At 44.2% G+C, this 24,636-nt stretch overlaps 1 protein-coding gene across 1 annotated transcript in view; it reads right to left on the bottom strand.

Annotated features, from left to right (window-relative positions):
- The window catches only part of SORCS3 (sortilin related VPS10 domain containing receptor 3), a 979,390-nt gene that overhangs the window by 363,249 nt on the left and 591,505 nt on the right, over window positions 1-24,636 (bottom strand). Inside the window, exon 3 of the mRNA NM_001205986.3 lies at window positions 3,160-3,259. Coding sequence (NP_001192915.3) covers window positions 3,160-3,259 — 100 coding nt within the window. The remainder of the gene's footprint in view (window positions 1-3,159; window positions 3,260-24,636) is intronic.

Raw genomic sequence — 24,636 nt, 5'->3', positions numbered from 1 at the left:
GTGTCAAACACCTACTTCTTTCTTCTCCCAGAGTGCAGACACTCCTTGTGATTTCACTTGACCCCAAATCACTGTGTGGGTGGGAGGAGCTTTATGTTGAGAGTCAAAAACAAACTATCCATCCTGCCGTTGACTATCTGAGCGACATGGGAAGGACATTTGTCCTCCGTTGCACTCAGCTTCCTTCTTAATAAAAGGATAAGGCAGAGTGGAGATGGATCATGGCTGACTTGATTCAGTCAAGTTTAATCATGTGTCCATATCATGGACATGGCACTGAGCTTAAATTCCAGATCATGAAGCAAGCTGCCTCAAGCTCCCAGGTCCGGACTAAACCATCAATTTTAGAGCCTGGCGCTATGACCATATGGAAGGAAAAGGAGCAAAACGTGGTCTGAAGCCAGAAAACCTGGACTGAGCATCAGGAGCCCTCGGCTCTTACTCTGGCTCCTTTTTTAAACCTGGCTTTGGGGACTTTTCTGGCATCAGTTTCTCATCTGGAAATTGAGACTATTGTTATACATGAAAGATTCTTAACCAAGACTCCATGGACATCCTGGGTCAAGAGATGGGATTAAGGATATTCATTAACATCCAAAAATTCTTAGAAAAATTTTGTGGAGGGGGGTATGTGTCTAAGAGGAGATCTAGAGCTTTAAACATATTTGCTGAGGAGCTGCAGTTCAAAAACCATCAATAACCACTTGTTCAGATGAAATCTATGATCCTTCCCAGGTCTAACATTCAATAATTCAAACAACAATATTGAAAAATGGAAAAATGACAACTCTTTGGGATTAAAAAAGAGAAACTACTCAGCTAAAACCAGGAACAAGCATGTACACAGTCATCCTGATTATCAGGTTTTTGGCACCTGGCTGGTGCCCACGCCTGCCCATTCCCAGGTGTGGGCACCCCTGGAGCTGCTGGATCTTTGGGCAACAGCCACCAATGCTGAGCCAGGAGTGAGTCACCAATTCTGCTTTGCCCTTCACTGGGAATAGCCAGGTGGGAGTGAGGAGAAGGGTTGGCTCTGGGTTATGATGCTAAGGGTTTGAGTCCAAGTCACTCTGCTTTGAGTAGCACTGGCAATCATTGTTCTCAGTCACAGCTTGGACTCTGCCAGGTTGGAATCAGAAATCAGGGACACCTGAACAACGGGTTTAAGATCACCCCTGCACCTACCTCACTAAAGAAAAGGTTTGCAAAACCACTGGGGAGTAAAAATCAGATGACAAGGGGAGAGCTGGGCAGTGCAATGCCATTTTCAGTCCTTTCAGTTCAGTTCAGTTCAGTTCAGTCGCTCAGTCGTGTCCGACTCTTTGCAACCCAATGAATTGCAGCACGCCAGGCTTCCCTGTTCATTCACCAACTCCCGGAGTTCACCCAGACTCATGTCCATCAAGTCAGTGATGCCATCCAGCCATCTCATCCTCTGTTGTCCCCTTCTCCTCCTGCCCCCAATCCCTCCCAGCATCAGAGTCTTTTCCAATGAGTCAACTCTTCGCATGAGGTGGCCAAACTACTGGAGTTTCAGCTTTAGCATCAGTCCTTCCAAAGAAATCCCAGGGCTGATCTCCTTCAGAATGGACTGGTTGGATCTCCTTGCAGTCCAAGGGACTCTCAAGAGTCTTCTCCAACACCACACTTCAAAAGCATCAATTCTTCGGCACTCAGCCTTCTTCACAGTCCAACTCTCACATCCATACATGACCACAGGAAAAACCATAGCCTTGACTAGACGAACCTTTGTTGGCAAAGTAATGTCTCTGCTTTTGAATATGCTATCTAGGTTGATCATAACTTTCCTTCTAAGGAGTAAGCGTCTTTTAATTTCATGGCTGCAGTCACCATCTGCAGTGATTTTGGAGCCCAAAAAAATAAAGTCTGACACTGTTTCCACTGTTTCCCCATCTATTTCCCATGAAGTGATGGGATGTTGTGTCCAACTCTTTGTGACCCCATGAATCACAGTACACCAGGCCTCCCTGTTAATCACCAACTCCCAGAGTTTACCCAAACTCATGTCCATTGAGTCGGTGATGCTATCCAGCCATCTCATCCTCTGTCGTCTCCTTCTCCTCCTGCCCCCAATCTTTCCCAGCATCAGGGCTTTTCCAATGAGTCAACTCTTCGCACAAGGTGGCCAAAGTATTGGAGTTTTAGCTTCGGTATCTGTCCTTCCAATGAACACCCAGGACTGATCTCCTTTAGGATGGACTAGTTGGATCTCCTTGCATTCCAAGGGACTCTCAAGAGTCTTCTCCAACACCACAATTCAAAAGCATCAATTCTTTGGCGCTCAGCTTTCTTCACAGTCCAACTCTCACATCCATACATGACCACTGGAAATACCATGGCCTTGACTAGATGGACCTTTGTTGGCAAATTAGAAACCCTGAAATGGCCTTTCGTATCTGTGGGGTATCTACTGGGGCCAGGCCTGCCTAAGTTTCTGAATAGGAAGGAGTGCCTCCCTCGCTTGGGAAATATCACATCTCCCCACAGCCAATAGATCATACAGCACTTATTTTCTATAATCATCCATCATTCTGTGGAACCCAGGCCCCCTTCTTCCAAGAGGTCTCTGTGAGCAAAGTCTGACCTTATACAATTTCACCCAGGAGATTTTTCCCGACCCAGGTATAGAACCCACATCTCTTACATGTCTCCTGCATTGTCAGGTGGGTTCTTTACCACTGCAACACCTGGGAAACCCAGAGTCAAGCCAACCCATTCTCAAATCCCAGATTTGTTAATCACCATACTATCTGTTACTGTCTGGCTTTAAGGTAGAAAGTTACTTAAACTCTCTGAGCTTCAGTTTCTTCCTCTGTAAAATGGGGATAGTAATCATTTGTACCCTAGAGATTCACTGTGAGGACACATGAGATAAAGTGTGTAAAGCACACAGCACAAGCCCTCCGTGGCACAGAGAAGCTCCTAAAATAGTTACATCATTTTACCATTGTTGTTGTTATTACTGTCACTACTATCTCAAGGCACTTGTTTGAGTTACAGTGTCCATGGTGCTCTTGACATATAAAATAGACATTCTGCAAGTGACTCCATGGCTACTGTCTTTTTCTGAACTCTTGGCCTTTGGCTTCCCTGCCACTCCACAGGGAGTGCTCAGGACCCAATGATCCCCCTTCTCACCTTCCTTTTGTTGGTGGGGTTGACATAGAGGTAACTGAGGACAGTCTTCAAACCCACTTTGTCATTCAGCTTTTCATAGGTGGTGCCATAATCTGTTGATCTGCAGGTAAAAGAGGAAGAAAGAAAGGAAAAGATTGTTTTACCAAATGGGGGATTGTGTTTCCAGGGGAGCCCAGCTCTACCCCAACCTGCATCTTTGTTCCCAAATTACATGAGTGCTTAGAAAGTGTTCCTCTGAGATAAAAGGCCCCATTAATTTTAGAACAGCAATTAGACTAATGCATCTGCTTACTACCTAAGCTTGCTCCCCTTTGTTCCCGGACTTTCTCAGAGACCTACTTTCCTGCCCTTTGTGAAGTGGTGCGGTGACAGGAGCTGTGGAGGTAGGCTGCCTCCGGTGCTCAGCCCTCTATCCTCCCAGAGCTCTGTGGGGAGAGGCCTGAGTCCCTGCTGGGGGAGCAACAGGGAGAAAGGCCAGACCTTCTGAGGTACAACCACCTTCACGCCCCCCTACTGAGCCTGAAACCAGGAGACCCTCAGAGGGGCAGGAAGTGTTGCATCCAGGAGCCTCACGGGATCCAACAGCCAAACCCGGCCACACGCAGCAGAGTCCGATGCTTCCTTCCCACAGGAGCAATGGTGCATCAGGGGAAGAGCCAGCAACACTGAGCGGCTACCATTCGTTCTCCATGCCAATTTCCTGTGGCTACCTGTTCCTCCTTTGGGTGCTCTGACTAAGACCACGAGCCAGGGCTCTGAGAACAAAGGCAGGCCAACCAATCCACAGGCTCCTTCCTTTCCATCCCGCCTCTCTCCTTTCCATGGAGGAGGGAGAGCCAGTACCCAAAAGTGGATTCAAGAAGCCGAGCTTCCTGCTGCTCCCGCCTCGCTTCCCCACCCCCACCCCACACACCTCCCTCCCTTTTCAGGACCTGTATCATCAGGTTCTCATTCTGTCTGCCATCACCTTCCTTAGCTAGACTCAGGAAATCTCTCCCACTGGAGCTTCAGGAAGCCACAGAGGACTACTCACCATCTCTACCATCAGGTGACCCCAGGGGTACCTGCATTCCAACTCTGGCCCTGTGCTCTCTTGGTAACAGTAACTACCTGCCCTTGCCTTTTCCTTGATTACCTTCTAATCTAATCTCCCTCGATTTACCCACCTTCTAACTTTAATCTGCTTCTGCCTTGGCCCACAGCTTAGCTTTATAAGCCAAGTGTCCCAGGCCTGGCTTAAGTACCCACCCTCTGGTAAGGCTTCACTGGCCTTCTCCCTGGTTGCTGCTCATTTCTCCTCTGCACAAGTACAAAGTTCCCCATCTGTTGTACACCCAAGGCACATACTGTGCATGAAATGTACTCTTTGATTTTCTGATATTGTCATGATTAGTTTCCTTATATTCTGTTTCCCTCGCCACAACATAAGGTCCTCAAGGACGAGGAAATTCAGGGAATGCTATGGGAAGAGGAAAGAGCATGAACTTGGGGCACAGCAAACTCTAGTTCATTCTTAGATGGGCAGATCCCTGGTTTCAGGACCAAGTGCAGGTTACTGCACCTGCTGGAGCCTCAAATTTCCTACTCAAAAAAATGGGGATAATCTAATCTTACAGGGCATTTACGAGGATAAAAAATACAACATGTTGGAAACTTCCTAACAGGATGTAGGCATTCCGAAACGTCAAAAAATAAATAGACATAAATGAAAATACAAAGGACCTTCATGTCTTCTTTCAAAATGTACAGAACATCTTACACATCATGCACACTTGGCACATTTACTGAATAAACAAACGTCAGTATTTCTAATCCTTCCTTAGGCTACAGGCCCCACATGGTCATTGGTTATGCTAACTTTAATAATCAGCATCCCCCAAAAACTGAATTCTTATCTGCTGTCTCCTGTCTACCTTAGGCACTAGGAATCACTGCCAATGAGAGCAATCCTTGCCTTTATCTCTCGAACCCAGCTCAGTCTCCGGGTCTTAATGATTCTATCTCCTAAATAACTGAGACCCCTGATCGTCTCATGCTCATTCCAATGCAGTGGCTAGTGCATTATCGTTTTTGCAACAATCCCCCAATCAGATGCTTTTCTTCAAACTTCTCCCCCTCCCACCAATCTCCATGCTGTCATCAGGCAATATGTCAACCACACAGGTCTGTCCACCGTACTCCCTGGTAGTAATCACCCACTGCCTACACACAGTGAAGTTGTATCTTTCAAGCTTAGTCTTGTAAAGTCTGGGTGTAACTTCCCTTACTAGACCCATTTCCAGCCACTGGCTCCTCTGCCCCTTCCTCTCCAGCCTCATTCAGCTCCTGAATGTCCTGAATTTTTATTGCCTACATTTGTGGCACAGCATTCCTCTCTGTCTGAGCTATCTCTACCCCCTATTTCCTTTACTTAGTAAATTTCTTTCTAATCTTTATTCTCAACTCTATTATCACCCTCCTTCCAACTTTCTCACTGGGGAATTAATCTCCATTTCCTTTGTGTGCTTGTACTACCTCACACATTCTACTATTCTAGTGTTTATCCTATTGTTGTGATCATACTATTTTTATTCTGTAACTTTTTCCTCAACTATACTTCTGCAAGAGCAAAAAGCCATTTCTTATAACAGCCCAATGCATTGCACCATACATGGTACTAAGTGTGCTGAAAATCCACTGATTACTGTAGTGTTTTGCTTTGTTTTTATTTTCAAGGGTTAATGAATATATGAATCTGTCTAAATCTACTCACATGTTCTCAAACACCTGCTGATGTCCAATGACAACTCAACAGAGAGCCACACCTAGAAAACATACCTGATACTTCAGATGCTGGCCCAATTTGCAGAATGGTAAAGTCTTTTAGCATCTGGTACCAGGGAAGGACCTAGCATCAGGTTAAATGACACCAGAAGTAAGGTTAAATGACCAGTCATTCTGATCTCCTATCCTATCCAGGGCAGGGGAGAAGACACATCATAATCTTGAGAGACTATCAATAGTATATTTTTATTAATACAAATAAAAAAATTTTATAGAACAAACTGCTTCTTGATTCTACAGTCCTGAAGGCACAAAGATAGCACCAGGTGGGGAAAGAACATTGAACTTGGAATCTAGAGTAAAGAACTGACTCTGAAATGTACTCAAAGTGTTACCCTGGAAAAGTCTTCTCTACGTCTGTTAAAGAATGAATCACCCTGACATTTCTTAAAATGGCAAGGCAGACATAATTCAAGACTACTGCAACAGGTATAGGGACCACAGTAATGAGGTTTTGAAATAGAGAAGGGAGATTAGGCCATACTTCGAATACACCAAGGAAAAAGTAGGAACTTAAAGCCAAAGAGAAGGGTGGGGAATCAGTGGATAGAACATTACTAAGAAGGTATGGAAATTCTTTGCTGACTGACAAGATTCTTGCTGAAGGCAGGCTGGGGTGATCAGATGTCACCTGGGTTATGGTTGGGGATGAGGACTTCCATCAGATATGGAGTGCAATGAGATATTGTGAGGGGTGGTGGGGACTCTGGCTAAACTCACTTAGCAGGATTGTTGCTAAAAATGGGCTCTTGAGGACATATCTAAGGACTGGCCCTAGGTGAAAAGAGCTCAGAGGACTCTGACTAGAGCCTGGTCAAGAAGAGAATCTTTGCCAAGCCCCATTCTATCTTCAACACAAGAGTTTTAACTCAGATAATCATAAGGCCCCTTCTGGACTTTAAATCTTATTATCCCACCAACACAGCGCTAAGCTGTTTCCAACTAAAAACTTTTCTTCATGCTATATATAGCAAACATCTTGCTTGTAAGAGCGAAATTCTCAGGTCTCCTTTCATGACTGGTGTCACAACAGACTTCCTTCCAGAATCCAAATAATCCTCATCAAAGGTAGTGTACTTAACATGACGCATAGTTTCTCTTTCTGGAAGCTGCACAACCAACTCACATTGACTTTGTTCTTTTCCAAAAGTGGCTGCTGAGGGTAGGAGCTTCCCAACAAAGGATATGCCATGGCTCAGCTTCCTTTGCTTCTGGGGCAGCAGCTGCTCAAGCAGGCACATAGACACAAGTCTCACTCAGTGAGGGTGCCTCAAGGAGCCAGTGGGCCCTGGACCAAAGGAGGCCTAGACTCTGTCCTTTCTAGCATGGTCACTGCACACTGTGCTGACCACAGAGTGTGGTGGGCTTCCTTCCCCTGGGCTAGGGGCAGCTGGCAGAAGCCTCTGCACCACTGCCAGAGCCAGCAGTGCCTGGAGAAGTCACTTTGACAAAAAAGCAGATCATCCTTCACCTCGTGACTCTAGACATCTGCTGGCAGGGTCACTTAGAGGAAGCAGGCTCATTTCCCTATTTTAAAGCTAACTTCCCAAATCCTGATGCTAAACTCCTAAAGCTGAAATGTCCAGCAAGCTGGAGACGCCACACATGCACTGGGCACCTGCCATGGGCTGGGCCCTGGGCCAGTTACCATTTGGAACAGCTCAGAACACACAGCTAACCTGGCAGGCAGCGTGTGAGAGGTGCCCAGCCACAGCGCTCCCAGCTTCTGTGTCTCTGCTCAGATTCCTCCAGTTCCAGAAGGTTACTCCACTGCTCTGTGTGTGTGTGTGTGTGTGTGTGTACCTCTTGCTCTTCTGTTGTCTTTCATTATGAATTATTTCCAACACACAGAAAACTACAAGATGCCAACCATAAATCTACCACTAGATGTATATGTTGTCCATCAACACAAATACTTGATTATCTTTTCAAGTGTTTTTACATTTACATAAATGTTATCCCACAGGATATATGTTCTGCAGCTAGTTTGTTTTGTCCAACATTCAGTTTGGAGGATTTTATGCATGTTGACACACCTAGCCATAATCCATTCGTTTTAACTGCTGCGGAGCATTGTAGTTTACCAATAAACCATTGTCTGTTTATCCTTTCAAACCCTGATAAATGTTTTGTCTTTTAAAATTTGCTATGATAAATATTTCAATCACCATTTTTACACAAGTCTTTTCCAGAGAGACATCTTGATGTGAAATTACAACTCATACCCCATGCACAACTCTCATACCCTAAACATAACTTCTCTGCTGGTTATTGACAAATTTTTCTCTAAGGGGGCTGTACCTTCAAAGAGACACTCCCTTAGTCTCCAGCTCCAGAAACTGAGTCCTTCTTTATTGCCAGGGCCTGAGTCCACAGCTCCTGACCAGTCTTGTAACAGCTTTCTCTGTGTCCAAAATCTTCAGTTTCAGAGCAACTGAATCCAGTTAGTAGCTGGACCCTGAGTCCTAGCCTCAAGACTCAACCATCTCTTGTTTTCCCATTTGCATCACTGTTGGGCATCTGCTCTGTGGCTCCACCCTGCCAGGGACCTGCTTGCTGTCAGGTTGAGCCTCCCAGCTGCCAACTACTCACACTCCTCCCCAGGTACCCCAGGCTCACTGGTAGACTAGATGTCTACCCTCTTCAACTCCCCCAGGACTCCTGGTTTGAGCCCTCTAACTATTTAGGAGCTCCTGTCCCATCCTTATGCGCCTCCAGAAGACCTCCATGTGGGCCAGTACACTCTGGGAGCACCGCCTTACCTCACCAACCTAACCTGTCATAACCCAGGTAGCAACCCAAGGCCACTTTCTCAATGACAATTTCCAGAGCTGAGTTGTGAATGTAGTATACTTTCATCCACCCAGCAAGCTCCCATTCCTCTGATGAGCTTCTAGTGGAGAGGCTGGTGGCAACAAACATATGGGCTGCTATTTTAAAAGTAAAAGAAAGAAAAGAAAAACTTCCAGCCAACGCAGCCAAGTCGGCTTCCTATTAGAACTGAGCTGGAGCTCAGTACTCACCCCCCCACCTCCACCCCAGCCCACTCTGCATTCCCAGCACCACGTTCCTGCCAGAGGTGAGAGGGCTCTGCAGGGCATGCTGCCAGTTCTTATGGGGCCACCAGATGTTCAGGATGGGCAGATGCACGGCCTTCCTAATCCTGCCAGCTGCCCGCCCCTTGTTTGCCACCTGTGCTCCTCAGCTCCACCCTCCCCCTCCAAGGCTTGTCCCTGAGAAGGAACTATGAAATATCAAGTCTTTCACTCTTTGATTCTCTTATACGTCTTTCATCTTCCCGGTGGACTCCCTTCTCTGTGATATTATCTAAAATTAGTAAACCACCTCAGTCCTGATAGTTCCTTTTCCTGTTAGCAGTTTTATTTTATGTTGCTTAGTTCTTCATGCATATCTGTCTGTTCTGTATTATGGCGTTGACTATGTGCTAGATACTGGGCTTGCCCTCTGCTGCACCCAAGTCAGGGGCACTTATGAGGTGGTTTAGCACAGGCAGTGAGCTGTTTCGTGTAAAAGGGCCAGAGTGTAAGTATTTTCGGTTTTGATGATCTCTGTCAAAACTACTCAGCTCTGCTCTTGTAGTTCAAAACAAGCCAAGCAGGATACCCGATTGAATGGGTGTGCTGTGTTGCAATAAAGCATATTTACAAGAGCATGCAGGGCATAACTTGTGGGGCACTAGTCTAGCTGACTGCAATATCAACCCCTACCATCCCTAGCAACAGCCAGGCTTCCACCTCACTTTTGTCTCTCAGACAGCTTCCAAGATTTCAGACAAGGTATCTGATGCCCTGTCTCACCATTCCCTGCCCGGTTGCCATCAGGTCTAGGTGTCTGCCTCAGCCTGGCACTCAGGTGTGTGTAGTCTGCCCTCTTTCCTCCCCTTTCCCACTCTCCCAGTGAGATTACGGCTGGCAAGTGTCCGGATTTCCTCCTTTCTGACTCCCAGTTCTAGTACTAACTACATCGCGGAGACTTTTCCTACAACTTCAGCCCACACTCTCCTCTGAATATATCAACAGCATTAGAAGTTCCATATTTATTCTCTGAATACGCATATGTGCTCTTTTCAGCAATGACTAAAAGCTCCTTAAAAGAAAAATAACAAATAAAATAAATATATTCTGAAACTCCAAAAGTGCAGAGCACTAAATAGAGAAAACAAGGAAGATAGAAGCAGGGCAAAGACAACTATACACAGGACTGGGCAAACTAGACCACGTGCTCTTCACTTCTCTGAACAGTAGGGTCGCTATTTTAAGTACTCCATAGAGAATAGTGAGAAACTCAGTTTAGCATCTGATAAACCTTGTGCATAAATGTGTATGGCTGTCATTTTTATGACTACTCACCCAGATTGTCTTTTTCTCGAGGACAATCATCTTGTTTTTTTCCCTTGATTTATAAACTCCTTACTCTTAGGAGGTGAGGCACATGGATGCCCAATTAATCATTAAGGAATTTTTGGCTACTGTTTCCAATTGTGCCATGAAAATACACTATGGCCCAGCTGCTGGGGAATCAAAAGGAGGGCCCATGCTTCCCAGTGCCAGACCCCCAACCATTCCCCCTGAGTGTGCTGCACTGACCTACACTACAGTGAGAACAGCCAACAATCAAACACCAGAGGCAATGAGGGGCTCCAGTGTGCAGTGAACCTCAGCCCACTCTGCAGACAGGTCACGAGTTTCCACAATGCAGCTCCAGACCCCTGGCTGCCCAGAGAGTCTTTACCATCCAAATGGGAAAATCACTGATGCTCCCCTCTGGCCTGTTCCACTCCCAGTCTTAGGGCCAGTGTCTAAAGCCACATTAATTCATGTCTTTGCAGTGGCAGAAGCCCAACCTGACCACAAATAACCAGCCAGGAAACTAATTTCAGACTGCACACCAAAGGCCAGTGATTTAAATAGCTTCCCTCCTATGTGGGTATTGGCCCTATCCCCTACTTCGGAAAAACCACAGACAGGCTGAAGCCCAGGCGAAAGCTCACACAGCTCTCCACAATTCTTCATGTCATCTGACTCCACAGCCTCATTATCTCGTTTCACAAAGAGAGACACAATGATACAGAATAATTAATGTTCTCCTGCCCTGGCTATCTGAATGAGAGCCACCATAGTGTTCCAAGTACAGAGAATTGAAGGTTACCTGACTCTGCAGACCAGATCATGCAGAATTCATAGTTTATATAAAATAAAATGTAGACCTACCAGCAGCACCGTTCCAGCTCAGATCTGGGAGGGAAGGATGGGGTGTGGGGAGTTAGACAGAACATTCAGATCTTTGGTCTTTCCCATTGAAGTATGAACACTTCAATTCTCACTGAAGAATCTCAGTTCAGAAAATAGGGTTGCTGGATTGTTATTCTGAGGACTCAAAATGACAAAAGACCTCAACACTATCAGCCAAGAGGCCTGTTTGTGTCATATGGGTGAAGGGAGGAAAGAAGTCCTCCAGAGAAAGGAAACAGCATGAGCAGACCTCAGAGAGGAGGCGGCATCCCATTGATTGCACCTTTATTCACATGCTGCTGCTGCTAAGTCGCGTCAGTCGTGTCCGACTCTGTGCAACCCCATAGACGGCAGCCCACCAGGGTCCTCTGTCCCTGGGATTCTCCAGGCAAGAACACTGGAGTGGGTTGCCATTTCCTTCTCCAATGCATGAAAGTGAAAAGTGAAAGTGAAGTCACTCAGTCGTGTCCGACTCTTAGCGACCCCAGGGACTGTAGCCTATCAGGCTCCTCCGTCCATGGGATTCTCCAGGCAAGAGCACTGGAGTGGGGTGCCATCGCCTTCTCCATTATTCACATGAATATAGTGTATTTTATATAACACATATACACATACACTATACAATAGCATTAAAGAAGCAGGTAATATCAAGATTATTGACCTAGAAACGTCTCTAAGACATGACTAAATGAAAAAGGCTGCTGAATAATAATGCATTAAAGACACAAACAGTGTACCCAGACAAAACAAACCGATATATTTCCATTCGGTTTAGAAGTGTGTATCCAAGTGCATTTTAAAATTTCTAGAGGAAAACACAAATGCATGGTAATAGAAGTTACCTCTGATTAGGGGTTCAGGGTGGGTTGGTTGGCTATAAGAACTAGAGTTTATTTGTAACGTTATAATGTTTTCAAAACAAAAATATATCCATGTATCACTCATGCAGTTAAAAATAATCACAATAAAGTGATTTGTTACAGAACAGTTACAAGGCAGATCAGTAAATTAACACATCTGTGAGGAACTCTATTATAGATAAGCATTTGCATTCAAAAAGACAGCCCTGGCATAACCATAAGAGGATTCGTTTCAGAGTCAAGCAGATTTGGTTTCAAATCCAGCCTGTGCAACCTTAGACTAATTACATAAGTCTCCTATTTCATATCTGCTCAATGGGAATATAAATATCGCCTTCACAGGATTACCATGAAGCTTAAATAGCCCTAATATCATGCAGTTCACTTCACTGTCAGTTGTTGGGAGACCTCATGGTGGAACAATAATGTGATCATTGGAGGAGAAACTGTCTCATACATCTCTCAGCAAATAGAAGGTAAGTTGTAGTTACATAAGCACCAGTGGGCAGGCTAAGGCCATCTCATCCCCACCATATAAGCAATCAGCGAACATAAGGCACATGGGAAGATGGAGGGGTTGCTACGCATAATCAGAGATAGCCTCCAGCAGGTAGAAATTAAAGTCTAGGGAAAACAGACTTCACTTTTTTTCAGCAAGTTTTCCTGGGGAAAAAAATAATGAGGCACCAACTAGAAGGTTCTGGACAGTTTTAGCAAGGCATTTCTATCTGGGGAGTAGATGTTTACCATTTCCCTTTAAAATTACATGCAGCCAGTTGAGTCCCTATGACATGCACACAATTATGTCTGTCTGTGCACAACTAGAAAGCCCCAGGATAAAATGGGTAGCTGCCTAATGGAGAGATGTGAACTCATGGGGAGCCTTCAGACCATCTCTCTACCCTGGAAAAGCTAAGCTCTGTGCCTCATTCATTTGTAAATCGTTTTCTTCTCTGGCATAAGCATTATGCCTTCTATGTGGTAAGCACTCAAGGCATTAATTAATCCATCAAAATGGTCTATTTCTCCTCTGAATAACCAGCCCTGTAGAGAAGACAGTGGTTCCTCTTGCTTCCATCTTCCTCCGAGAAGCCTCTCATCTTTCCTGCCTCTGGTTTCCTAGCACTCAGCATCAGCGTCACTCTCAGGGAGCGCTGTACCTACTCCCTAGGGATACACCTCTTTTTTCCTCTGCTGTTGTTTTATGTCATTATTTAACTTTTTGTGCATGAGGTTCCTTTTTCCAGAGAGAATAAGTCCTCTGAGGTCAAGGAGCTTCTTGCCTGTCTTTTTTAACCCATAATGCATGCTGAATAACGCCATGCAGTTTAGATATTCAGGCTGAGCAAATGTGTTCCAGGGACTGAAATAGTCACATTCAGATTCGCTGCTGCTTATGAAAGGTTCTCCTGGGAGAGACTAACAGCAAAGCAGATGTTCCTTCAGGCAGAGCTGGTTCTATCAGTTTATCTTACTGGTCATCTGGGGAAGAAAGAAGACTAAAGTTATGCCAGCACCTGACATTGCCCAGCCCAAGGAAGAAAAGGAAATTCCCAGATACCCAAGAGTGGATCTCAGGAACCATAGGCACTCCATCTCCTCATGGGCCCAGAAATCTGAAATCTCACTTATCTCTTCTTCTAAAAGAATTATATGTTAATGGCTATGCTCCCTATATATTATTTAAACACTGCCCTGTTGAGCACATTCTACATTCCAAATGCACTTGACACGAGATCAGAGCTATCGGGCTTGAAAACCAATCTCAGTTTTTTAAAGCTTTCCTTAGAAAGGTTAAGTAAGAAAAATAAGCAATTAGCCAGAAGCTGGGTTTGTTCCCAAGTCACAGAGTATTTCTTAAACCATCCTGTGGCCCTTAAAGAAACGCTCCTCTGAGACCCGAGGCAGGGTTCATTAAGTCCAGGTGACATGGACTGCCTCATCAAACTGGTGCCCATGGCTTTAGGGAAAATGAATGCCATACTCTAGGGTATTTTTAGAATATATATAAAAGGACTGAAAAGCAATGATAGAAATATCATAGAATATAGAAAAGAATAATGTGCAACACAGACATCAATTATAGCCATGCTATACAGAGAAAAATCCACTTAATATTTTAGTATTTTTTTTCTCTGATCTGTGGGTATGTATATGTTTACAAAATTGGGAGTCATTCTCTGTATACAGTTTGCTGTCCTACTTTTCCACTTAACATTTTAAATATCTCCCCATGCTGCGACATAGCCTTCCAAAATAATTTTCAAAGCCTTACAGCATCTCAATGTACAAACGTATCATAAATTACTTTAACTGCCTTCTTGGTCAGATGGTTGGTTTCTGGCCAAATGTTTACATTAAATAACTTTAGTGTGTATTCTTCTACATAAATCTTTATGTGCATCTCCATTTGTTTCCTTAAAGTACATTCGTGTAAGTGCAATTATTAGTTCAAAGGGTAAAAATTATCATTAACATTCTTGTTATAAAATATTCTATATGACATAAATATGCTGGTCAATCTGCACTTCCACTAACAGTACATGGAAGCGCCGATTTCAGGGAATACTGGCCAACACTAGGCATAACTATTTTAAAATCTCCAGACATAGGTGTGTTGGCAACATGTATTGCAAAAATATAAGCCCTTAATCCTGTCTTCACACTAAAATGCTTTGTCTTTAACAGTGGTTCCCAAACTTTTATGACTCAGGACTCCTTTATACTCTTAAAAATTAATTCATACATTACATTCACAAATTTGCAATTTTAGAAATTACATCTGGCAAAATTTTACAATATTTATGAATTTATTTTAAAGTAATAAATAGTTTTTTATGATAAAGAAACTGGAGTTTCTCAAGCAAAAATAATTTAGTGAGAAAGCACTGCACTGTTTTACATTTTTTGCCAAGTCCCTTAATATCTCACTTAATGGAAAACAGTTGGATTATATCTACATCTGTGCTTGATCATTATGATATCACATATGTCATACAACTTCTAGAAATTCCACTGTACATTTGAGAATGAGAATTTTTTTTAAAGCCCATAACATTTTATTATAATTTAAAAATAGCTTTGACTTCATTAATCTGCTGATAGGATCATGGACATTCCCCAGGGTTCCCAGGATCACACTTTGAGAACTCCTGCTCTATGCCAAACAACTGGGTCCCAGGAGGACTGCAACTTACAAAGAGATCGTTTCTAATTTTAATAAAAGCTATACTTTGGCCACCTCATGCAAAGAGTTGACTCATTGGAAAAGACTCTGATACTGGGAGGGATTGGGGGCAGGAAGAGAAGGGGACGACAGAGGATGAGATGGCTGGATGGCATCACTGACTCGATGGACGTGAGTCTGAGTGAACTCCGGGAGTTGGTGATGGACAGGGAGACCTGGCGTGCTGCGATTCATGGGGTCACAAAGAGTCGGACACGACTGAGCGACTGATCTGATCTGATGGACTTCTTGCAAATGTTCTCACTTCATTCTTCTTCCACCCGACCCTGTAAAGTTCAAATCCCATCTCCTGCATAAAGCCTTCTCATCTAACCTGCCTTTCAGTGATGTTCCCTTTCTCTGATTCTTTACTGCTTTTATATCACTGCAGAACAATTTGGCCTACGCCCTCTGATTTTCATAGCCTCTTGTCCCCACCCAAACTATAAGCTTCTTGAGGTCAGGGATCAAGTTGTTGGAACACACTTGGGCTCAATGACTGATTTCTCAGAAGAGAGCTGCTCTAAGTCACTGTGGCATTTAAGGAACTAACATTTGCATGGTACTTTACACAGAACACTTTCTCTTGAGATATTTTATTTAATTCTCACAAGGACCCTTTGACATAGACATTTTATCTTTGTCATAAAAATGAGGAAATAGAGACTGAGAAAGGTTAAGTGACTAAAGCAAATGACAACACTGAAACTTGAACCTTGGTCAACAGATTCCAGATCCCATGCACGCTACTCTGATGCCTGGCTACTAACTGGCAGCAGTGGTGACTGAGCCCCACAAAGTGTCACAGAGGGGAGATTTCACAGACTCATCCTTTCAGAGGAACTCCAAAGACATTCCCAAGAGGAGGTACTACACAAGTATTAAAAACAAGAGTGTTTGAAGTCAAAACTAAGTTGGAATTCCTATCCTCCCACCTACTAGCAATATGACACTGGCACATTTCCTTAGCTTTCTAGGCCTCGCTTTCCCCATCTCTAATATAGGCATAATCATTGATACCAGGCAGAGTTGTTGAGAGAATCCAATGAGAAAATCTACATAAAGCACAGTGCAAGAATCAGCTTAGTTCTTGGATATACTTCCATTCCTTCCTAAAACCATCTCATCACCATCCCTTATTTCCCCTCTGGAAAACAAGAAGGATTTCATGAAATGAAGATAGGCACTGCCTAGAGCCTAAGCAATCTATTAAACAGGAAAATACTTCATCCCAGACACCTGGGTCTGGAGTCTTTGGAACACAAGGTTCCAGGCCAAAAGCATCACTGGAAAGAAAGGACGGTGTTTTGTACCAACAGACACTCACTGCCAATCCGTGTGAGAGCCTATATGGGTCTTAGCTCTGGAAGCCAGCCTACTCCTCTCAACATACACATAGATCCCTCAAGCTCATGTGCCCTAGGAGTCTCTGGAACTCAGTACCTTTCCTGACACAGGTTGCTTCTCTGGGGAAAAGGTAGTGCTCAGTTGGTCAGGTCAAGATGCTGACAGGAGACAGAGGCCAGGTTGGGAACAGTGCCTCCCAGCCCATTAATACTAGGACTGGCAGCAACACAGTGTGTTAACTATCTCCAGCGGCTCAAACTTCAGCATTCAGCAAGTCCCATAAGTTATGGTCGATTGGGTTTCCAGAATCCTGTGGTTATCGACACTCCTAGTTTCTAACCAAAAACAATGATCCACAGTTTGAGTACTTTCCTCTTTTACAAAATGAGAGGGTTGAAATCAATGATCTCAAAGGTCCTGCCATCTCCAAATTTCTGTGCATCTGATCAAGCTCCAAATGGCTTCTGCTTGCTTTCAAAATGCAGATCTATGCTCTAAGGATGCAAATCTGTCATCACCAAGGGCCACTGAGGTCCTGCAAAAAACTGCCTGAGGTCAGGCATGTCCCTAGAATAAGTGTTCAGCTTCCCAAACGTCTACAAGCCTATGGATCACCTAATCTAGACAACTAAGGAATGCTCTCAGAAACTGTCATGTGGTCTTGGGGAGACAAGACTATTTCTCACTAAATAACTAGAAAGCATGGCATGAGTCAGTCTTGGAAGCCAAGGGATAATATGTGTCATTTTAAACACAACATCTGAATCATCATGAAATGATAGGCAAAATAACAGCGTATCAGTGAAATTTTGATACAGCCCTCTCCTGGAAAGATTAGAGAGGAGGCAGAAGCTCAGAGAAAGGGACAATTAGTAAAGGGATACAAAAAAGCAATTAGATAAAACTCTGTGAGGACAAAGGTCCTACTAAGTCCCCAGTATCCACTCCCTTGGCCCTCAATCACTATTTTCAATAAATAAATGAATAAAGGACAAATGAGTAGGAAGCAGTTAGAACAAATTCAATAGGATAACAGTGTTGTTAAATGAACACATTTTGGAGTCGGAGACACAGCAGAGTCAAATGTGACTAATACACACACACACACACACACACACACAAACACACACATCTATAAGTGGGTGTGCTCAGTTGCTTCAGTCATGTCCGGCTCTTTGCCACCCTATGGACTATAGCCTGCCAGGCTCCTCTGTCCTTGGGATTCTCCAGGCAAGAATACTGGAATGGGTTGCCATGCCCTCGTCCAGGGGATCCTCCCAATCCAGTGATTGAACCTGCATCTTCTGTGGCTCCTGCGTTGCAGGTTGATTCTTTACTGCTGAGCCGCTGGGGAAGCACACTAAACCAAGCACCGCACAGGGTTATTTGAGAACTCAGTGAGAACTGAGTGAGGAAAAGCGCATAAAACATTTATCGCAATGTCAGGCTTATTATACGTGTGTGTGTGCTCAGTCACTCAGTCACGTTGATTCTTTGAGACCTCATGGACTGTAGCCCTCCAGGCTCCTCTGTCCATGGAATTTTCCAGGCAAGAATACTAGAATGGGATGACATTTCCTACAGGGGATCTTCCCAACCCAGAGACTGAACCCACATCTCTTATATCTCCTGCACTGGCAGGCAGATCCTTCACCACTGTGCCACCTGGGAAGCCCTAGGCTTATTATTACTTAGGTTTTTAATATTGATGATGGCATATGATGGTAATGATGAAAATGATGCAGATAATGATATTCATCAGTGCTAGGGGGCTCAGAGAAAAAGGAAGGAAGATTTTATTGAAGAGGTGAGCTTTGAAGGAAAAGATGGAGAATCAGGAGTCCAGAGGAAGACAAAGGCTTGGAACCTAAAATACATGAATATTTTCAGAAAATAATTAGGAAATGAGCCTGATCTGAAAGAAATGTGCTTACACAGGCATAAATGAGCATAAGTTTTTATAAGTAGAATAAGATTTGGTAGAGGGTCTTGAATATCTGCTAAAGAGCTTGAACTTTATCTTACAAACAACAGGGGCCCCCAAGGTTCTAGAATCTGGCAGAGACATAATAGAAGTCCATTTGGAAAGACTAATTGGTCGCTGATGGATATGATGGGCTGATGAAGCATGTTCTTCTAGAGGTAGAAAGACTTATTAGGAATCCATCTCACTAGCTTGATGACAGCAGGGTGTAAGAAATGAAGAGGGACACAAAAGCAGCATAATGTGTTTACTCGCTTGGGGCAGAGATGAAGGAGAAGAAACAGGTAAAGACAACTTCAAGATTCCAAGCCTGAGTGCCTAAGAGAATAGCGTTACCACAGACGGAAACAAGAGTGGAGCTGACATCTCTGGAGCAGCTTATAAAGTGTTTTTGAGAAAACAGAAAAACATCCTAGGCTCAGTTGCCTAAAACCAGAGCCTAAGACTGGGTCTAGAAGCTTGAGACGGAGAAGGCAATGGCACCCCACTCCAGTACTCTTGCCGGGAAAATCCCATGGACGGAGGAGCCTGGTGGGCTGCAATCCATGGGGTCGCAAAGAGTCGGACACGACTGAGCGACTTCACTTTCACTTTTCACTTTCATGCATTGGAGAAGGAAATGGCAACCCACTCCAGTGTTCTTGCCTGGAGAATCCCAGGGACAGAGGAGCCTGGTAGGCTGCTGTCTATGGGGTCGCACAGAGTCGGACACAACTGAAGCGACTTAGCAGCAGCAGCAGCAGCAGAAGCTTGAGAATGATTGAGGGAATAGTGAAAGTGAAAGTCGTTCACTCGTGTCCAGCTCTTTTCGAGCCCATAGACTGTCCATGTAATTCTCCAGGCCAGAATGCTGGAGTGGGTAGCCTTTCCCTTTTCCAGGAGATCTTCCCAACCCAGGGGTCGAACCCAGGTCTCCCACATTGCAGGCAGATTCTTTACCAGCTGAGCCACAAGGGAAGCTCAAGAACACTGCAGTGGGTAACCTATCCCTTCTCCAGGGAATCTTCCCAACCCAGGAATTGAACCAGGGTCTCCCGCAATGCAGGCAGATTCTTTACCAACTGAGCTCTCAGGGAAGCCCTGACTGAGAAAATGCTTGTAGGCAAAACCTAATGGAAGAGAGGGAGGCAAGATCGGGGTTCAGGTTCCAGGTAAAGCCTGATCCACAGGGGGTCCAATGGGTAACTCTCTCCACAGACTTGACCCACTCTAAAGCAAGGGGCCAGGATTTTGTGCTCCACACCAGCCAGTTATTGGCCATCCCAGATGTAGGAAGTGGTGACCTCTGGAGGAAGTCATCACATCTTGAAGCTGATGGGTGCCTAAAGGGAATGTTAAGCTAAATTTAACCTAAGGCCTTTTAGCATGTAACTCTCAGCAATTGCCTTCTATCATTACTGTGATTGTTAGCGTTGAAATGATGGCGAGATATCCAACAAACTTGATGAATGAAAGAAAACAATACTGGGCAACTACAGTCCTCTGCCTCTGTACAACTTCCATCTGAGAATATCACTTCCCCTTTATTTTCTGCCCTGCTTTGTGTAAGCAGCAGATAGCCTAGGAGCTGTCATACTCCAGAGTTTCAACATCAGTCATACAATTCATCAGAGGTGCAAAAGCATGAAAGAAAAGCTAGGGGAGGCTTTCTAAAAGTGAAGGAAAGATAGACTGTTTCTATTTTAAGCACTTGAATATGAATGGGAAAACCTCTGGGCCCTTAACATTCTCTTCAAGTTCATATATCCTGGCCTAGAACCATTTCCTCTGGATGGAGCCCATCTGCAAATGCTGCTCTAACACATCTAGAATTCTATATGGCTGGATTTTCCTTGTATGTGGTAGGAATCTCCCCGAACGCCTGTGTATACATTTAAAGTTAGTTTTAATGTTCCAGTTAAGCTGAACTCTCTGTTTAAGAGCTGTATACTAAATCCTGTAATAGAGAACCACCCCCAAAAGTATATTTCCTCTGAAACTAAGATCTAACAGAAAGCATGCTTGCATTTTACAGGAAGCTGGGCTTCAGTCTTTGACCCAGAAATCAACAGATGTTTATCAGATGCCCACAGTGTGACAGGCACTATGCTAGATACCCTATATCTTGGGAATAGTAAAAAGACATTCTGGCTAAAGAACAAAAATGAATACAGGAATAGAAAGGCTGGATGTGCATTCCAGAGAGTATATACATTGAAGCATTAGCTGCAATAGCAAACACCACCAACATGTCAGTGACTTAAAACTGTGTTAGTGTACTTCTGATCCGCGTCATAGTCTATTACAGACAGCAGTGAGGTGCGGGCAGGAAGGGGCTCTTGTTCTGCACCATGATTCAGAAACCTGGGCTCTTATATCAAAATTCTGCTATCTTCTAGATGTATTAGGAATTCTCAGTTGAACTGGTGGAAAGAGTAATGAGTGAGAATTGTTTTTACCATGAATGGAAGTGGCATCCATCATTCCCAGCCTCTCTCTCTGTGGGCCAGGATTCAGTCATGTGACTATGTTTAAGGGAAAGAATGCTGTTCAGTCACAAGTCATGTCCAACTCTTTGTGACCCCATGAGGTGTAACACTCCAGGCTCTGCCCTGTTCTTCACTATATCCAGGAGTTTGTTCAAACTTATGTCCATTGAGTCAATGATGCCATCCAACCATCTCATCCTCTGCATGACTGAGTGACTAAACAACAACAATAACACACGCACACACAGATATATATACATATATATTATATAGTGTGAGTCACACAGTCATATCCAACTCTTTGAGACCCCATGGACTGTAGCCCACCAGACTCCTCTGTCCATGGGATTTCCCAGGCAAAAATACTGGAGTGGATTGTCATTTCCTTCTCCAGGGAATCTTCCTGATTGAAGACTAAACCCAGGTCTCCTGCATTGCAGGCATGTTCTTTACTATCTGAGCCATCAGCATTTGATTTCATATATATATATATATATATATATATATATATATATATATACACACACACACACACACACACAGAAGTAAACAATGAAACAATATTTAGCCTTAAATAAGAAAAAATACTGCCATTTGTGACAACATGGATAAAGCTGGAGGGTATTAGTGAAATAAGCTGCTGCTGCTGCTGCTGCTAAGTCGCTTCAGTCATGGCCGGCTCTGCGCAACCCCATAGATGGCAGCCCAGCAGGCTCCCCCGTCCCTGGGATTCTCCAGGCAAGAACACTGGAGTGGGTTGCCATTTCCTTCTTCAATGCGTGAAAGTGAAGTCACTCAGTCGTGTCCAACTCTTTGCGACCCCATGGACTGCAGCCCACCAGGCTCCTCCGTCCATGGGATTTTCCAGGCAAGAGTACTGGAGTGGGGTGTCATTGCCTTCTCCAATGCATGAAAGTGGAAAGTGAAAGTGAAGTCGCTCAGTCGTCCGACTCTTAGCGACCCCATGGACTGCAGCCCACCAGGCTCCTCCGTCCATGGGATATTCCAGGCAAGAGTACTGGAGTGGGGTGCCATTGCCTTCTCCAATGCATGAAAGTGGAAAGTGAAAGTGAAGTCACTTAGTCATCCGACTCTTAGCGACCCCATGGACTGCAGCCTACCAGGCTCCTCTGTTCATGGGATTTTCCAGGAGTGTGGTGCCATTGCCTTCTCCTGAAATAAGCTAGTCAGGGACAAATACTGCATGATATGACTTTCATGTGGAATCTAAAAAAAAATAAAAGAATCAAAATCATAGGAATAGAGTAGAATAGTGGTTGTCAGGGGCTGTAGGTGAAGGAGTAGAGAGAGGCTTGCAAAAAGACACAAATTTTCAATTTTAAGACTGAAAGGTCTTAAAGTCTGAGTATCTAATATTATGGCCACTGGTAATAATGTGTTATACAATTTAAATTCGCTAAGAGAGTAGAATTTAAGTGTCCTGACCCAATAATAATAATAAAATTATTCAACAAACTTGATCTCCCATGCAGTTAGAAACCTGTGCTCTTGGGGCTGGTGCACTAGGATGACCCAGAGGGATGCTATGGGGAGGGAGGAGGGTTCAGGATGGGGAACACGTGTATACCTGTGGCGAGTTCATGTTGATATATGGCAAAACCAATACAATATTGTAAAGTTAAAAAATAAAATAAATAAAAATAAAATTTAAAAAATAAATTAAAAAAATAAAATCTATATAAGTTCTGGGAATAGGTAGTGGTGATTATTGTACAACTTTGTAATGCTATTGAATTATGCCTTTAAAATGTCTAAAGTAGTAAATTTTATGTATATTTTTACCACGATAAAAAAAAAAATGTTCGTTAGAAAGAAAGGGAAAAAAAAAAACTAGTCTCAATGAGACCAAGTGGCTTGCTCTAGTTCACATGTCTGCTAAGCAGCGTGGGTATTTGAAACCATGTCTGCTTGATTTTAGAACACAAGTCATTCTTCTCTGAGCCAAAGAGACTGGCAGATGACTTAAAAAGAGGCCATTGCAACCCAATCCTAAATCACCTCCTCAATGGTGCTAAGGAACATATGTGTAACCAGGGAGATTTTGCCCTCTCTTCTCCACCTCCATGAAAATGAATGAGCTGAACTGAGGGTGAGAAGTCAGGATAGGCTGCAGGTATCTAAATCTGTGTCCCCAAAGCTTAGCTGGCAGGCATGAGTGGGGCTACTCCACTCAAAATTCGATATTCTTCTGTTTTTCAACCATTTAAAAATGTGAAAGCTGTACTTAGCACACAGGCTACACATAAAACAGGAGGGAGGCAGGATTTGGTTCATGGGCTACAGTCTGCTGACCTCTGCCTTTGGCCCCTGCCTTCTTGCCCCCTCCCCACTATTAGCTCCCTAACACCTTGCTGACCTAGAAGCACCAACACTCAGCCTACCTCCTAGACCAAAATCTGCACACATACTTGAAGCCATGCCTTCTCCGAGCGTGCCTTGCCTGAACCACCCCAGTCCCAGGGCACCATCCTGGACTTCGTCCATGGTGGCTAGAATGCTCATCTGGTTCGTGCTAGCTTTAGTAGTGGGAGAGCAAAGAAAAGGACTGCTAAATGCTGTGCTTCTTCATGCCTTCAAAAGACCTGCATGTTAAGAGTGGCCAAGCTGCAGCTTACCCAGTGGACCAACATGCAGGCTGCCCAAGCTGGAGTTCTTCCCAAAGTGAATGGGAAGCATCCACCACCTCCCTTTCTTTGCCACAAGCCCAGGGATGAAGCATGTGTCCTGTGAAGAGGGGAAGTGACAACCCCTGCAGGGGAAAAGATGCACCAAACCCATCTGGTCAGTGCAATCTGGCCAGGCCCATGCGGCTAAACTCATGTTGCCTAAAGCAACAGTTTACCTCCAGGTTGGAAAATGGCAGCAATAAAAATATAAATGGAACCCAGCCAGAGAGATGATTCTCAGTAAAAAAGAGACTCTGCATAAGGAGAAATGGGGGGAAAATATTTATATCCATAGAGAGAGAGAGACATTATCTTCTTCTCCAACACATTTTTCTGAAGTTACAAATCAATGGTTTCTATTTATTCCCACTGGAGAGAAAAACAAAAACCCTGAGATTTATGAGCAGTGTTGTTTATTTATAATCCAAAAACTCTTCTCATACCATATGGTTGGGAAATTTACAGAGAGACAAAGTGAGAGGAAATTGCCTGCTTAATTCAATGGTCTTGGCAAAGCTAGTAGGCAGAGAGTGCATCCCAAACTCTTCCTCTGACACATGTGTAAGCGTGTACAGGCGAGGAGGCCTGCATGCAGAGAGCAGAGGGAGCCCTTCCATCACCAGAAAAGCCACAATGTAGTGTAGTGGGAATGCAAGCAGCTGATGAGCTCAGCTGAGAAGGACAGGCTCATTTCTCTATCCCAGCACAGGCTAGAGAAAGGGATACTGAGAAACAGACCAGAAAGGAGGGTGAGGGCTAAGCGATGTAGGAGCAACCAGTCTTCTGGACAAGTAAAGAGGATGCACAGCACATGAGGGTTCTCAGGAAGG

The sequence above is a fragment of the Bos taurus genome, chromosome 26 (genome assembly GCF_002263795.3).
Source record: "Bos taurus isolate L1 Dominette 01449 registration number 42190680 breed Hereford chromosome 26, ARS-UCD2.0, whole genome shotgun sequence".
Classification (NCBI taxonomy): domain Eukaryota; kingdom Metazoa; phylum Chordata; class Mammalia; order Artiodactyla; family Bovidae; genus Bos; species Bos taurus.
This window is presented reverse-complemented; position numbering and strand designations above follow the sequence as displayed.